The sequence below is a fragment of the Arvicanthis niloticus genome, chromosome 10 (genome assembly GCF_011762505.2).
Source record: "Arvicanthis niloticus isolate mArvNil1 chromosome 10, mArvNil1.pat.X, whole genome shotgun sequence".
In the NCBI taxonomy this organism is placed as follows: Eukaryota; Metazoa; Chordata; class Mammalia; order Rodentia; family Muridae; genus Arvicanthis; species Arvicanthis niloticus.
In genome coordinates, this window is record NC_047667.1 from 61,534,860 (window position 1) to 61,552,063 (window position 17,204).

The 17,204-nt window shown below is 39.1% G+C and overlaps 1 protein-coding gene and 1 long non-coding RNA gene across 8 annotated transcripts in view; one reads left to right on the plus strand and one right to left on the minus strand.

The window, feature by feature from the left end:
- Window positions 1-14,262, plus strand: part of Esrrg (estrogen related receptor gamma) — a 613,235-nt gene extending 598,973 nt beyond the window's left edge. For all 7 annotated transcript variants that reach the window (XM_076941590.1, XM_076941589.1, XM_034513261.2 and 4 more), the window contains one exon: window positions 10,299-14,262. In XM_076941590.1, the coding sequence (XP_076797705.1) occupies window positions 10,299-10,543 (245 nt within the window). In that variant the 3' untranslated portion in view covers window positions 10,544-14,262. The remainder of the gene's footprint in view (window positions 1-10,298) is intronic.
- Window positions 14,263-14,514: 252 nt separating this feature from the next.
- LOC143443736 (uncharacterized) overlaps window positions 14,515-17,204 on the minus strand; it is a 144,969-nt gene continuing 142,279 nt past the window's right edge. Inside the window, exons 3-4 of the long non-coding RNA XR_013112960.1 lie at window positions 16,828-16,958; window positions 14,515-16,065 (exon numbers count right to left, since the gene is read on the minus strand). This is a non-coding gene — a long non-coding RNA (uncharacterized LOC143443736). The remainder of the gene's footprint in view (window positions 16,066-16,827; window positions 16,959-17,204) is intronic.

Sequence of the window (17,204 nt, forward strand, 5' to 3'; positions counted from 1 at the left end):
CCCTTTAATTACAAGAAGGAAACTGTCAATAAAATCTGTTAAATGGGATGCAATGAGTGGCTTGAACGGGCGGATGGCTATTTGTTCAAATTCTGCAGTATTCAAGGTATTGACAGTTTGTTTTCTGGGGCCATATGTGACGATCAATCTCAGGCTGGGCTCAGCCGTGCTGAAAAATGAAAAACCAGATTGCTTTTGCTTACTTGTGGATGACGACTTTGTGATTTGGCGCGGTCTGGGCAAGATGAGGCCTTCTGCCCAAATTGCCCCCATGAGAGCCAGGGATGCGTGACTGTTTTTAGAAATAATTTTTAATTGATTTTGTAATTAACAGTTCATCTAAAATATTGATGCATGAATCCTTGGACTGATAGAAGGGAAATTGTTTTCAACAATGAAGTCATACCTTTCTATTTGTCTTTATAATGGGCGTTAGCATTTCACAGTTTTAATTGTGAATATAGCCCACTCCTTACCACACAATTCACCCCGCTTTCCCTCCCTTTCCTGGGAACTGAAAGTATGGTTGTGTGTGTGTGTGTGTGTGTGTGTGTGTGTGTGAGAGAGAGAGAGAGAGAGAGAGAGAGAGAGAGAGAGAGAGAGAGAGAGAGAGCCTTGTTACAAACCATTGACCTGCTATGGAGAGTGTCCAAGTGGAACTTGAGATAGAAGTTTTCTGAGAGTCTGTCAGTTTGTTTATCCTCCATGCTAGAGGACCTATCCAAATTAGATGAAAGATTTCACAGGACTGGATTTGCAAAGACGTTTTGCTTGATAATCTCAAAAATGATTCTAACTGAAACCATTTACTCTGTTTGTTATATTTTTTTCTTAAACAGAGCAAGCACATTTTATATCTTTTTATGTTTCCAATTGATTTTTGTAAATTGTTGGTTGATTACGAACCCCAGACAGTGCTAAAATTTTGCCATCAAAATCACTAAATGTTGACAGCTGGAGACGTTCCCGGCATAGTTTATAGCTAAGTATGCCCATTTGGATGGCCTCAGTTTCTTACTAGAAGAATAACCATTCATATTGTTGAAACACAAAAACTCCGATGCTGTGTTTCCTGTGTTGTCAGACCAGGAAAGAACCTTCGGTGCTGCTGGCACAGCTGACTAGAGATCCTTATTTAATGTACTCTTTAGTTTCTTTATGTAAAGGACATGGTTAAGACGTTTCCTACCTCGCCAGTTCTAGATCCTGAGAAGCATGGCTGCATATAGGCAATTCTAACATCAATTTAGTTCCTGATACCAAGAAAAATGAGTTACATCTAGTTCTAAGTCAGTTAGGTCATACACAGACCTTTAACCTTATAATCAAGCCACAGGAATAATGACCTTGTTCCTACCAACACCACCCAAAGCCCTAGCCTTTCAGTTTGAGGTAAACCACTCAGAAAGTAATTTTCTTCCATAACTTGAATGTAGGTTATTTTGCACCATTTGGTATTACCTATAACTTAGAGGACAGCAGCAGACATTTAGATTTAATCTTATTTGATTCAAACTTGAGTTTCTTAAACGTATATGAGAACATTGTTGTGAGCACATCCCTGTGAGAGCATCCCTGTGAGCACATCCCTGTGAGAGCATCCCTGTGAGAGCATCCTTGTGAGAGCATCCCTGTGAGAGCATCCCTGTGAGCACATCCCTGTGAGCACATCCCTGTGAGCACATCCCTGTGAGCACATCCCTGTGAGCACATCCCTGTGAGAGCATCCCTGTGAGAGCATCCCTGTGAGCACATCCCTGTGAGAGCATCCCTGTGAGAGCATCCCTGTGAGCACATCCCTGTGAGAGCATCCCTGTGAGCACATCCCTGTAAGCACATCCCTGTGAGCACATCCCTGTGAGCACATCCCTGTGAGCACATCCCTGTGAGCACATCCCTGTGAGAGCATCCCTGTGAGAGCATCCCTGTGAGAGCATCCCTGTGAGCACATCCCTGTGAGCACATCCCTGTGAGCACATCCCTGTGAGAGCATCCCTGTGAGAGCATCCCTGTGACAGCATTCCTGTGAGAGCATTCCTCTGAGAGCATCCCTGTGAAAGCATCCCCTGTGACCACATCTCTGTGAGCACATCCCTGTGGGAGCATCCCTGTGAACACATCCCTGTGAGCACATCCCTGTGAGAGCATCCCTGTGAGAGCATCTCTGTGAGCACATCCCTGTGAGAGCATCCCTGTGAGCACATCCCTGTGAGAGTATCCCTGTGAGAGCATCTCTGTGAGAGCATCTCTGTGAGCGCATCCCTGTGAGAGCATCCCTGTGAGAACATCCCTGTGAGAGCATCCCTGTGAGAGCATCCCTGTGAGAGCATCCCTGTGAGAGCATCTCTGTGAGAGCATCTATGTGAGTGCATCCCTGTGAGCACATCCCTGTGAGAGCATCCCTGTGAGCATATCACTGTGAGCATGTGCTTATGCTTTGCTAAAATGTGCTAGAAAATGCATTTAGTATTCAGAATTTTAGGTCAGCATAAGTGAATACTTATGTAAAAAAGTATTTTGCAGAGACCTATCTGACCTTTTCCTATATGGCTGTAGATATTAACAGAAATCTCACTGATTTATGTTTTATATTATTTTAAGCATCTGCTTTTATTTAATTGTCATCAATATTATGCTTTTGTTTGGTGAACAGACAGTTAGCTTCCTGATAGGGGTTTTTATTTTTTTAGTGAGTTCATTTTATTCAAGAATAAATATGAATAAAATTAAGTGTTTTTTTTTAAAACTTTTCTATAATACTTCTAGAATAAAATAAATACCGATAGAACACTATTAATACTACATTGGTTATCAGCTTAAACTCTGGAGTAATTTTAGGAACCTCATATTGAGAACATTCCTCAGGACAAATTGATTTGTGTACACAATTTACAGTTGTAGAATTTCTTGCGACAAATGCTGTGATTTCTTTAGATGACTAGAGTGGGGGCATATTTAGGATATTTGATTCCTCATGCAAGATTGGCTTAGTATCTCTCAATCACTTTTATTATCATGCTCTTAGGGGAATCTTTTTGATAAGCTTTTAAATACCACAAATGAAATGTGTATGTGTGTGTATGTGAAGTAATGAGATTTTGGCATAGGGGATATTTGGTTTGGAGACTCTGTGCCAAATCTTCAGTATCATCATGTTAGCATCTCCATGAAGCTAAACAGTGAGCATAGATGTCACCAATAAAATCCTTTTCAATCTAAAGGCAGTGGGATTTTAGGCAATTTTTTAAAAATGTCTTTTTTATGATGTTCTAGAGATAGCTTTAGTTGCTGGTCAAAAGAGTATACTTATTTATTTATTCATACATGTATTTTATTTATTTATTTATTTATTTATTTATTTATTTATTTATTTATTTATTTATGGAAAACCTTTTTGTAGCCAGCTCTTTTTAAAAACGTCCTTTGGGGAATCTCACAGCTATGCCCATGCAGGAGCCATGCTCGACTGAGATAAACTAATGAGCACTTGTAATCACTGTAAGACAGAAAGTTGGACATTTTGTCTCCACCCACTCCAGATGCATTGTTTTTACTCCGCAGACAACCATGTACCATGTTTTAGAGGGGTCAGTACAGAAACCTGGGCTGTTTCTATTTCACCTCGAGGAACCTAAACTGATCCTGTTAAATTGTTTCAGAATTTGATGCCTATATTTTATTTTGCTGTCTTCTGATAATTATAAAAGTCACCCCTTTGTATTTGCAAAGAATCAATTCTAGTTGTGTTTTTTTCTTAAGGATAGTTACAAAACCTGCCAAGTATCAATTTCTATGTAAAATTCCGTGTTTTTATATAACCAATACCTGTTTACTTTAGTGACTTATCTCTAGAGCACTTACATGTGGTGCCAGATAAATTCAGGCAAACAGTTAACATATGGTGTTGTCTAGGGAACAATGACAGTGGAAACTATGCATATTCAGTGCAGATATAAGTCATGCCTTCATTTTTAAAATAGGTTTGTGCTCGCATCTCTGGGGGTCAGAATTCTAAAATCAGTTTCATCATGTGTACTACAAGATATGGACAGCTCCCCCTGGTAGTTCCAAATAGTCTGTTTCCTTAATTTCTCTGGAACTGGTCATTTTCCATAACATATCATCTGCATCCATCCATCCATTTATTCCTCCATCCATCCATCCATCCATCCATCCATCCAACCATCAATTCATCTCTATCAATCCATTTCTCCATTGATCTATTCATCAATCCATCCATACATCCAACCATCCAACCATCCATCCATCCATCCATCCATCCATCTGACCATCCATCCATCTATCTCTATCCATCCATTTCCCCATCCATTGATCTATTCATCAATCCATCCATCCATCCATCCATCCATCCATCTGACCATCAATCCATCCACCTCTATCCACCCATTTCTCCATTCATTGTTCTATTCATCAATACACCTATCTATCCATCTATCTGTCTATCCATCCATCCATCATCCACTCATTCATCTGTTTATCCATCCAATCTCCCTATCCATTTATCTTTTCATTTTGCCTTATATTTTTGAGACAGTGTTGCACTATGTAGTTGAGGCTACCCTTGAGTTCTCAATCCCTATCTCTGTGAACCCAGGACTGCCCACTGTGCCAGGCTCTTCATCGATCATAAAAAGCCAATGGTGTAGAGGCTACCTTCATGGCATTGCTGTCTTCTTTCTAGTTTGCTTTTATTGGACTGGATAGTCCAAGATAATGTCCCATATGAAGATTTTATCTTAATCACATACAAACTTCCTTTTGCCCTATAAGGTGACATTCATGGGTTCTAAGATTCAGGACTTGGGTATATGTGGAGTCAATTTTCAGTCTAACACAATAAATATATAAGCAAGGTCAAAAATTAAGACTGCAAAGTAGCCAGGAACCTGTCTAGATGTCTTGTTTCAGCCTGGACCCTCTCCCTTTCCTCCAAAGTAACTGCTTTTAGAAAATGAGGTGCTAAATATATACTTTTGATTCAGATAGATGCACTGGATTCTCTGAATGTAACAGAAGTAGATGGGGGGGGGAGGCTGATTTCTAGAAGGTTTTTTTTTTGAATGACTTAGTGGCTTTAGTTGATAGTTTATACCATTTGATGTGACATTTTAAACTAGGGCCAGATGACAACCTGGGAAAATGTTAGGAACACTCACATATATGTAATCATATGAGTTTGAGGGAGCAGTCTTGAGGACAACCTTGTCCTGATTTGTGTTGCAATGCCACATGTGTTGGCTTTGCTGCCCAGTTGCTATAAGAACATTTATGATCTGTGCTTTTCATCCTTTTATTTTAGGGTACAGCCATTCTGTCAATCAAGAGACCATTTGTCTTACAGTTAACCAGGAGTCCTGGATAGCAGCTAGCTGCTGACCATGGGATCACTTTAGAACATCTTATCTGGTGTTCCTAGAGAAATTAAAGCATCAGTTTTCTTTTAAGAAATAGACATTTGCTCATTTCTAATTTTTTTGTTTTGTTTAGCACATTCTGTTTTCATCTTTTAAGGTTCAGGGATAAAAGTCATATTGTCACCTTTCTCATGTAGACGGTTTTACATTGCTTGTTTCAGTGCTGGGTATTGACACCACCTCCTTCCCACATGCTAGGAAAGCACTTGGCCTCTGAACCACATGTCCTGTCCATTATAAACACTCAATAAAGTGACCATATCTGTTCCACAACGCATATTCCCAGTTATGATTGTTCATTCTACATACTAGACTTGACATTGGACATACATGTATATTTCTGATATTCAGCTCTAGCTCAGCAGGAGAGATCACTATAGAGAATGAGCAACAAGCAGAAAGTCAATTCCCAAACTGAGCTGTGGCCCTCTGAGTAATCATGCCCATGTCCACCGTTACAGAAAAGGCCAGTGCTTTCCTATATATAATGAATAAAACTAAAGTCTTTGAATGTTCCTACTATGGAAATAGATGTGCTTTAACCATGTTCTGAGAGTCAAAGACTGGAATGAGACCCTCCTTTATGGTCTCATTCATAGGGTAATATACCAAATATTATGAAAATAGAACTAGAGAGATGACTCAATGATTAAGAGCACTGGTTGCCCTTCCAGAAGACCTAGGTTCAGTACCCAGCACCCACAGAGTAGTCCACAGATACCAGTACCTCAAGTCTCAGGGGCTACAAGGCCCTCTTCTGGCCTCTGCAAACACTGCGCACACATGGTACACAGTCATACATAGAGGCAAAACACTCACATTAAATAAATAATAAATAATAAATAAATAAATGTATAAATAAAACATAATAAAACCATTTTACATAGTTAATGATTAAGGTAGGTATTGGGGTGAAAACTACATAATAATAGTATGCATCTTATTTGAATTCTGGTTACATTTTGAAATCTTAATTCTTTTTAATAGCATGTATATATTTATTATTCTATTCAGTAGTCCTCAACCAAGATTTAGTGGAAAGTTGTGGACCAAGCCCTAATACCTTGATTTGATGGTTTGGGATGTGTGCCCAGGCATACAAATTTCTGACCAGCTAAACTAGTGTTCTTTCTGTGCCTCACTCTGTCAAGTGTGTTCATGACCAGATGTATTCCCATTATTGCATTTACTTATTTTGATTCTGACACCTGCTTCCTTTGAAACACACTTGAGAAGAAGCAAGTGTCAACAACCAAAGCCAGACAATTGTCCAATGCCACTTCTACAGAGCCCAGCATCTACATGTCTACCTAGCCCAAGAAACAGAGCAGATTAACGTTACAGAACCAGCACTTGAACTAGGGCCCCTAATGGAGATGAATATTTCCTTCAGCAGTCTGCCAGCTGAATCATGGTCTAATTAAATAGTTCAGATTTAGTGAGTTTGCATTTAAAGTATTAGCAGATCTGAGGACGAGTAAAGCTAAAATGAGTTAGAATCTTTTCTGTAAATGGGAAGTTAAATTATCATAGTAATTTGATTAAATCATTTTAAATCTCTCCAGCTAAATCACAGCCTTTAAAGAAGAGTTTGAAGTCTTAATTGCTGTTTGTGAGCATATCGCTCTGCTATTTGTTCTCGCCTCATTTCCTGTGACATCCGCTCGTATATCTCCCTAGGCCAGGCCAGAGTAGCTGCGAAGGAAAAGCTGAGACGCTGGGGAAGGGGTCCGGGAGGAGCTGCAGCTGGTTTCCCATGTTTAAAGGAACAACACCTAGAAAAGAGGAATACGCTCTAGTTTATTACAATAGTTATAACCCAAACCCAAAGGAAAGAACTTGGAGACAGACTGGGAAAATATGAAACAGGTATTTCTCATCCTTAGACCCGTTCCTTGTAAAGCAGCAGCCCTCATACAACTGGAGACGCCATTGCTCAGAACACTGTAGAAAAGGCTGTTGATAAAGGTGGATGAGTCCATGACTGTGCTCTCTGGACAGTTCCATTTTCATTGGAGAAGAAGCACTATTATCACTATATTTTAGAAGCTGAATTTGATAAAAAAAAAAAAAAAGAAAGAAAGAAAGAAAGAAAGAAAGAAAGAAAGAAAAAAGAAAGAAAAGAAAAAGAAAGCCAAGTTTATGGAGCCAGTGAGATGGTTCAGTGGGTGAAATGCTTTCCTTGCCAGCATCAAGGCGAGTAACAAGAAGCCATGCTAAAAGCCAGATAGCATAGCCAGAGTTTGCAATCCCAGTGGTGAAGAGGCAGAGATAGGAAGACTCCAGGGACTCACAGGTCAGCTCATCTAGCTGGCTTGGCAAATTCTAAGCCATTGAGTGACCCTATCTCAGAAGGAACAGTGGGTAGTTCTTGAAGAAGGTGCATTTGCATGAACACACGTACACTTACACACCCCAAATGCATAACACATGTACACACACAAATAGAGCAAACTATGTTTGAGCCCAAGAAAGCACAGGATAGAGGGTGATTTATAGGGCAGGTGATTACAAAGCAGCTCCATCACCACCTAGTCCCAGATCACTATGGACCATGACCTCTTGTAGCTCCATCATTGAGTCTTCTAGTGATCACCCTGACACACCCCTTATCCTCTATTATCTCCCAAGGTCACTGTCACCTGGGGAGAAGGAACAATAGCAGGACTTCTGCGTGAGTCTTGTGACCCTCAAGGCAATGCCAACCAAGTGATCCATTGGTATTAGCATAGCCTCGAGCATCACTCTATTGCATTGCTCAGTAGTAGCCATGGTTACTGGTGCCAAGTTAATCTGAGTCCCAAGGTAGCATCAAAACTACCAAGAAATCATTATCTACTTGGTATAAATAGTGCCAAATTTACCAGTAACTTGGTAATATACTTTTATTTGACCCTGCACAAGAAAAAAAAATAGTTTTAATAGACAAAGGAGGGTTTTTTTATTATTTAAAGCAATTTTATTTGTTTATTTATTTTATTTACAATCCAGATGTTGCCTTCTCTCCCAGTCCCCCCTCCCACAGTTCCTCATCCCACTGCTCCTCCCCTGTCCTTGAGAAGATGCCCCCCCCACCAGCAGACCTCCCCCTCTCTGAGGCCTCAAGTCGATCAAAGGTTAGGCGAATCTTCTCCCACTGAGGCCAGACTTCTGATATATATGTGTCAGAGACCTCATATCAGCTGGTGTATGCTGCCTGGTTGGTGGCTCAGTGTCTGAGAGATCCCAGGGGTCCAGGTTAGTTGAGAGACTGCTGGTCTTCCTATAGGGTCACCCTCATCTTCTGCTTCTTCCTTCCTTCCCATGATTCAGCCACAGGGGTCCCCAACTTCAGTCCAATGGTTGGGTGTAAGTATCTGCCTCTGTCTCAGTCAGCTGCTAGTTGAGCCTCTCAGAGGACAGCCATGCTAGGCTCCTGTCCATAAACACATCATAGCATCAGAAATAGTGTCAGGCCTTGGTGTTTCCCCATGAGGTAGATCCCCAGTTGGACTGGCCACTGGACCGTCCCTTCTCCATTTTTGTCCCTGCACTTCTTATAGGCAGGAACACTTCTGGGTCAGAAATTTTAACTGTGGGTTGGTAACACCATCTTTCCTCTTGAGGCTCCAGGCAGAAGAGTTTTAACAGCATTTTACTGGTTATAGCCAGTCATCCTCATTCCTCTGCCTGTTTGTTTTTATTTGGTTTATTACAAGGTTCTGTTTAGTTTACTCTGTGATCTATGTTTGAATTGTGTGAAACTTTGGCTGACTACATACATCTTCGCACTTGACATTCACAGAGAAAAGGGATTATTAAAAGTGAAGAGTCCCCAAAGACTCCATTATGTGTAATTAACAGATAAACTGTCATCAGAATCAATAAAACGTGCTAAATGATTCAAACTTGTATATAATTAAGTGTCTGTTTTATTTATTTTTTTTATCCACATTTCACATTTCTCACAAGGATAATTACGGCAACCTTGTTAACCCTTTTTGTTCCTGACTGCATTGGATTGTTAAATTAGTCAATTTAGGGGCAGAGTTCACTATTACAAATGTGGAAAATATTTCACAACTCAAGAAGAGCTGAGCATATAAGAATATCTTAGTAAGATTCGAGCAATACATTTATGATATTGAAGCATTAGAGATGACAGAGATATCATATAGTGAGGGTTTCCGTGTGCCATGTGGAGTTGTGAATTGTGATCTTGGTCATTAACTTTTTCTAACCTTTGGGAAATATGGGCTTTTGGGTATGAATTTGGGGTTCAAAATTTATCTCAACATTTAGAATTTTTTAAAATAATTTTTTTTATTCTTTGAGAATTTCTTAGAGTTTAATCATATTTATTTCTGTCCCTCCCATCACTCTCCTGTGTTGTAAATTCTGTGCTATAGTTCTTTGCTAAATGAGCACATGACAAAGGCTTAGGTTTTTGTTACCAAGATTACAACTGTTAAAGTGTTCTGTTGGTCAATATGTAATGCATACTGTAAATACACGTATATATCTAAATATATGCAGATATAGAATCATTCTTAAATTCTAAGCTCATATTGAAGATTACAAGTGAAATTCTGGGAAAAACATAGATTTCAAAGCAGTTTTGACCTTGGGTGCACAAGAACACACAAGTATTTTATTTAGAATGTTTTTTATCTGTGTTCCTTGTGATCTTTCTTTATAGTGATTTTAGTGTGTGTGTGTATGAATGTGTGTGAACATGTGTGTGAATGTGTGTGTGTGTGTGTGTGTATGAGTACGTGTGTGCCTCAGTGTATCTGTGTGTGTGTCTCGGTGTGTAAAATAAAACATTAGTTATCTTGAGTTTACTATCTACATGATTGCTGACTATTCTGTCTCATCGCACAGATTCCATGCACATAGAAGATGTGGAAGCTGTTCAGAAACTTCAGGATGTGTTACATGAGGCCCTTCAGGATTATGAGGCTGGCCAGCACATGGAAGACCCTCGCCGTGCAGGCAAGATGCTGATGACGCTGCCACTCCTGAGGCAGACTTCCACCAAGGCAGTACAGCACTTCTACAACATCAAACTCGAAGGCAAAGTGCCCATGCACAAACTTTTTTTGGAAATGCTGGAGGCCAAGGTCTGACTAAAAGCCCCCCTGGGCCCTCCCATCCTGCACGTTGAAAAGGGAAGATAAACCCAAGAATGATGTCGAAGAATATTAGAGTTTAGTGAACAACATTAAAAAAAATCAACAGACTGCAATGATATTTTAGCAGCCACAGTACGATGCAGCCTGCGGATTCCGCCACATCTTCCTGATAGGTTTCCTCTACTTTCTCCCATGATCCTCTGGCCACGTTCCTGCATTCTTCCACTCTTTCTTGTTCCATTATTATGTTTTGCTTCTTTCACCAGTGGTTTCCTCTCCCTCCTCCCTTCGTTCCCTCCTTCCTCTCCCTCTTCCTTTCTTTTGCCACCTTCCTTTCTCTTCCTTTCCCCAATCTTCTTCTCTTGCCTTGTTCCCATTCCTCTTCCCTCTCTCACACCCCTTCCCACTCTACATAATCAATACCTCTAATCATACGGAACATTTCTTTTACCTCTTGAATCTCTTTCCCATCTCTTCCTTCCCTGTTTTTTTTTTTTCTTTCCTTCCGCTGCTGAACTCTTAAAAGCGGTCTCTAAATGGAGAGAGATGGAAGCCAGCCCTGCCAAAGGACAGAGATCCATACTATGGATGCCAGTGAACTTGTCGTGAACCGTGACATCCCCAGTGAGTAAGGAATCAAAGAGAGAACCATACCTAAAGTACAGCGCAATGCAAACGAATCGACTTAGTGCAGTATTAGATTCTGCTGGGCAGCCTCCGATCAGACAACCTAAGCGGCGGCATTGGCTGCTTCTACTTGCTTTCTCATCTAGATCAGTTACAGCCATTTGATTCCTTAATTCTTTTGTCAAGTCTTCCAGGTGTTGGTTAGTTTAGCTACTATGTAACTTTTTCAGGGAATCGTTTAAGCTTTATTCATTCATGCAATACTACAGAGGGGTAAGGATACCGCAACCTCGTGCTGGCTTTGAACAATTGAACACTAATGAAGGACAAATGAACCCTGAAGGAAGATTTTTAAAAAAAAAAAATGTTTCATTTCTTCTTACAAATGGAGATTTTTTTGTACCAGCTTTACCACTTTTCAGCCATTTATTAATATGGGGATTTAACTTACTCAAGCAATAGTTGAAGGGAAGGTGCATATTACCACGGATGCAATTTATGTTGTGTGCCAGTCTGGTCCCAAACATCAGTTTCTTACATGAGCTCCAGTTTGCCTAAATGTTCACTGACACCAAGGATTAGATTATACCTACCGTGACACCGAGTGGTCCCATCCACAAGCACTGCACATGGGATCCCTATCTGTAGAATTAGCACCAGTATACCTCCCTGCTGGGAGGGACAGTCGCCATACGATTTCTAGCTGCCCTCGTGGTTAGGAACAAGATGCTGCCTGTATGCAGTTAAAAACTCTGTCTCAGAAGGAGCTGTGAGCCAATATCATTTCCGAGGCAATAAGGCTAATGCCAGAATTCAAACAAACCAATCGTCAAAGACAGCAGACGCCTGACCAAATTCTAAAATCCTGATCCATAGGAGTTGATTCACTTAGGAATGGTTGTTTAAATTAACCTGCAGGTTCCTTTTGTTTCGTTGTTTGTTTGTTTGTTTTTTTAAAAAAAACCAAAAGCTAAGCCAATAGATGTGCTTTTCAACAAGTATGGTCACAGCACGAAGGTCAGTCAGGTTTCAGACTGTAACCAGGTGTAATCTAATGAAGAAATCAGATGCCCCCTCCCGAAACCTACAGTCGCCGAATAACCAGAAAACAGTAACCTCCATAGAACGCTTTACCAATGGACCAGTGTTAGTAGCTGCTCTCTGTATTCTGTGGACAGTCTTATTCTATGTACACAGATGTAATTAAAGTTGTACTCCTAACAAACAAAAGAATAGTTCAGCTTCAATGTTCCATGTTTGCTGCGCTTTTCTGAACTTTACGTTGCATTCAGAAACTGTCGTCTTGTTCTCGTGGTGTTTGGATTCTTGTGGTGTGTGCTTTTAGACACAGGGTAGAATTAGAGACAGTATTGGATGTATACTTCCTCAGGAGACTACAGTAGTATATTCTACTCCTTACCAGTAATAACTAAGAGATTGAAACTCCAAAACAGTATTCATTACGATCAGACACACATCAAAATCATAATAATATTTTCAAAAAAGGGAGAATTTCTCTAATGGTTTATTATAGAATACCAATGTATAGCTTAGACATAAAACTTTGAATATTCAAGAATATAGATAAGTCTAATTTTTAAATGCTGTATATATGGCTTTCACCTGATCATCTCTCAGCTGTTGTTATTAACTCGCTCTGTGTTGTTGCAAACCTTTTTGGTGCGGACTTGCTTCCAAAACTATTGCTACTTTGTGTGCGTTAAGCAAAATACCTTGGACTGAGGATGTCTCAGCCCTGTGCTAGGAATACTGTGTATCTATCATTAGCTATATGGGAATATATCGTAGATTGTGGTTCTCAGTAGAGAAAGTGACTGTAGTGTGAATCTAGGTAAATCATCATTAGCAATTCATTCGGATGGTCAATAACTTGAAATTGATAGCTGTGATAAGTTAAAAAAAAATTGGCAAATCCCTGACTAAAGATCAACAGAAAATACAACTCCTGGGGGGGAAAGGTGCTCATCCTGTAAGATTCTTTCATCATGTAAGTGTTTAAAAATCGTTATTTTGCAGAAGGTTTATGCAGGGTTTAAGTTACTACTGCTCAATTCCGCTATATATACAAATGGAATATAGACAATGTATCCACCGTTTCACTGAGTCGCATTGAAGTATCTGAGCTTCAGAAGCCAGAGCTGGCAAGTGATCGGGTGAGACAGAAACACATTTAACAAATGAGGTACAATGTGTAGTGCTCTGTTTAAAAGACTTGGCCTTTTAAAACAACAAATATCTTAAAACCAAGGTGAAAAAAAAAAAAAACCAGCTTAAAATGTAGATCTAAAAGAAATGCACGGGCTTTAGGGTAAATACCATTTGTACCGTGCTCGAGCAAAGTTTCTTGTTTTTTCAAGTTTCTAGCAAGACCGTTTAGTTAATGCCAGCTGTCAGGAAGATACCAAGGTGTATGTTTTAGCCATGCAATTTACAGTTTGATTTTCTTTTTAGATTTGTTCTTATTTAAGGCAATATGATTGTTTTCGCTCCTCGTGGTGACGCTCGTGTTTTAATCAAGTCAGATTGTTGTATTTATTCCACTATTTTGCATTTAAATGATGACATAAAAGATATAAAAAATTTAAAACTGCTATTTTTCTTATAGAAGAGAAAATGGATGTTGGTGATTGTATTTTAATTATTTAAGCATCTCTGTTTACCTGCCTGGGACAACATTTTATGGCAGTCTTATGTGCAAGATCGTAAATGGACAAAACAAAAACAAAAAAAAATTAAACTGCTTACAATGATCCAGGAGTTGCATTATAGCCAGTAGTAAAAATAATAATGATAATAATAATTAATAATACTAATGAAACCATGTCTATAGCTGTAGATGGGCATCACATCTGTAAAGCAATCAATTGTATATTTTTGTGATGTGTACCATACTGTGTGCTCCAGCAAATGTCCATTTGTGTAAATGTATTTATTTTATATTGTATATATTGTTAAATGCAAAAAGGAGCTATGATTCTGTGACTCCAATCAGTTCAGATATGTAACTCAAATTATTATGCCTTTCAGGAGGATGGTAGAACAATATTAAACAAGCTTCCACTTTTTGCCGCTGTTTTGTATTGTGTTTCTTTTTTTTTCCCTCACTAAAGAAACAAACGGATCAACAGTGCCCTTTGTTGCCTCTCCTCAAAGAGTAGCTCCGAGGAGGACCGGGTCCCTAAAAATAAAGTAGGACTTTAAGTAAGAGCTATATAAAGGCTTGTCAGAATGAATTCTAGGGTGCCAAGAGACATTTTGCATATTTAAGGGTATGCAAAGTGTCTCATGGCACATTAGAATTCATTCTGACAGGCCTTTATATAGCTCATATTTAATCTTAAGCAGCCCCACATCATCCTGCATTACTCAAAATCATCGCCTCTATGTCAATGTCATAACAGAAAACTTTCCCCTATTTTAAGATCATATTAAAACCTGTGAGAGATATCTATTATTTCCTTCTACCGACAATTAAATCAAGCTCCCTTGCTGGCATACATGGAGCTCAGCGAGTGAGTGCCGGGCTTTGGTGGAGGACACAGCAGCCACTGGCCAGCTCTCTTGAATGGGAAGTCTTGGCAGAGCCCTCTGATCCATGCATCGGGAGGAGGCTGAGGCTGTCTCGGAATTCAGGAAGTCTAAACAGCACTGCTGACAGCTAATAACCTTTTCCTGCCCTTGCTGCTTGGGTTCAACTTGGAGCTTTCCCTGGACACTCCTGGAACCATCACCAAGTGCTAATGTGCTCTCTCTTGCTGTATCTGCCTAGCCTGTCTTTATTTTTTCTGCCCAGCTAGAGAGTGTTTTGTCAGTGTGCCTGCCCACCTTTCCAAGGTTCTCCAGAGGTACACAACAATGACACAAAGGCCACTAGCCAGAACTGCTGTTTTTAGGACCACGAGATCACCTAGTAGAAAGCTCAAAGTTCAACTTTATTATTTTCATGTCTGTTGCAGAGCGAGAGTTCAACATAGTATCTCATGTTTATACATCTTACTTTTGAGTTGTTCACATACGTGTGTCAAACTTCAGTAATGCAGCATTCAGACCTAAGAAGGCCTACCCTGTCTGCCTTCTCCAGGAGAGCTCTTCTTTTAAAACGTATGTGAGGCACACCCATGTTCTTTTAAAAACCCAAACACTTATATTCTCTTGCTTTGTATCCTATAATTATGAGACAACTTTTCTGGTGTAGACATGTACATCCTGGCTACCTCAGGCATAAAAGCAACAGACAGTAGGATTGTGACACTTTTAGATGTTACATTTGTCAGTTTAAAAACAAGGTAGATTTGAATATTATTTGTTTTTACAAATTATCTAACTTTTAACAGATGGCAAGAAATTATTTGTTTCACACCTTAATATATTAGAAGGGGTACACATTACTTCTCAGATTATTTTAACGAAAAACATATTATCAGAGGAAAAGAATTAAACATTAGCCAAATGTTGCATTCAAAATATTTTAGGCATTGAAATCTGAAAACCCATGTTGTTAAGTTTCATAAAACTTCATAAATACATACTAAATGAGAGAAATATATAAAATAGTGTTCAACTTGAATGATGAATGGTAATGTAACCAGTAAATCATAACTTATAAGAGTAAATGTGCACTTTGGTGTATCATACCAATTATTTCAAATAAATCTATTGGAAATGATAGTTTTGATACAACTGTAAACAATTGTTTTAAAAAAACAATGGTTCTGAAACTTGTATCCATGCTGTAAACTTCTCAGGAGTGCTGGAACCTTCAGATACACATGTCCCATTCAGGAAGGACATAAATACACTTTCACTGAGGTCTCTAACATGGCCTGGGCTGGGCTTTCGAACAGTTGGAGATCTCCAGATGATTTAACCTGAAAATAAGGAAGGAATTTTTGCATCTTTGTAATCTTCTGAAGCCACAAATACCCTTAAAAATAAAAATGCTTACTTGTATGTTTGTAACTAAAGATGAAAGGGCAAGAGATCTTGTCTTACTTTTTGTTGCCAAAGACAAGCGAATAAATGTCAGATGGGGTAAAAGCCACTCATCTGATTCCATCTCTGTTTATATTGTCCCTCCTCAAGGAGAGTGACAATAAAAACAAGGGAATGTATTTTTAAAAGAGTGTCACATTTTAAATTTCATGTGTCTCTGTATATCTATGTGTGTGATCATGTGAGTGTTGATGCCAAGAGAGACCAGAAGAGGCCACCATATGCCCTGGAGTTGAGGTTAATGCTTGCTAGTGTTTTGTCCCATGTGGGTGCTGGGAACTGAACCCCCATCCTCTACAAGAACAGCGAATGTTCTTAACCATTGAGCCATCTCTGCTGGCCCAAGAGAACATTTTTTATTATTCTGTCCACATCTAGTTATTTACCAGTAATAAATGATGTTTTCAGCAAAGCATTTTATGTGTTCTGAGTATTTCATGATCATTTTATTTGAATCTGTTCATTTGACCCTTTAACTTGCTTTGAAATTAATTTACATGTTTTGGGGCAAAAAACAAAACAAAAAAACCCAAAAAACCAAACAAACAAAAAAAAGGATGATTTTTCTCTCTAAAAATAAGATAAATTTAAAATTACTATTTTTTGGACTTTAGACTAGATTTTTTTCTTCGACTTACATTTTTCAAGTTGTTGGTTTATGTGGAGGGTAGAAATAAGATGGACTTGAGGGTAGAAATGTTTTCTTCTTAGAAATCTATAGAAACTTCTGGTCCACCTTGTTCACTTAAAAATTTCATTCATGACTAATCTGTGAAAGAAAAGCAAGATACATTTAAAGGTTGATTTTCCTGCAGGGTATTCCATGCTGAATGGACATTTCCACAGCTCACTGGATACAGATGTATTTAAGTTGGTGTATCTGCTCTTTTTCTATCTAAGCCTAGTTTCTTGATTCTTCTGCTCCTTCGTAGTGAAAAAAAAGCAAAAGAAGTAGTCAGAGATCGATTGTGAACTGCATCTATTATGGAACAAAGTAAAGAAGAAAGGGATTTCA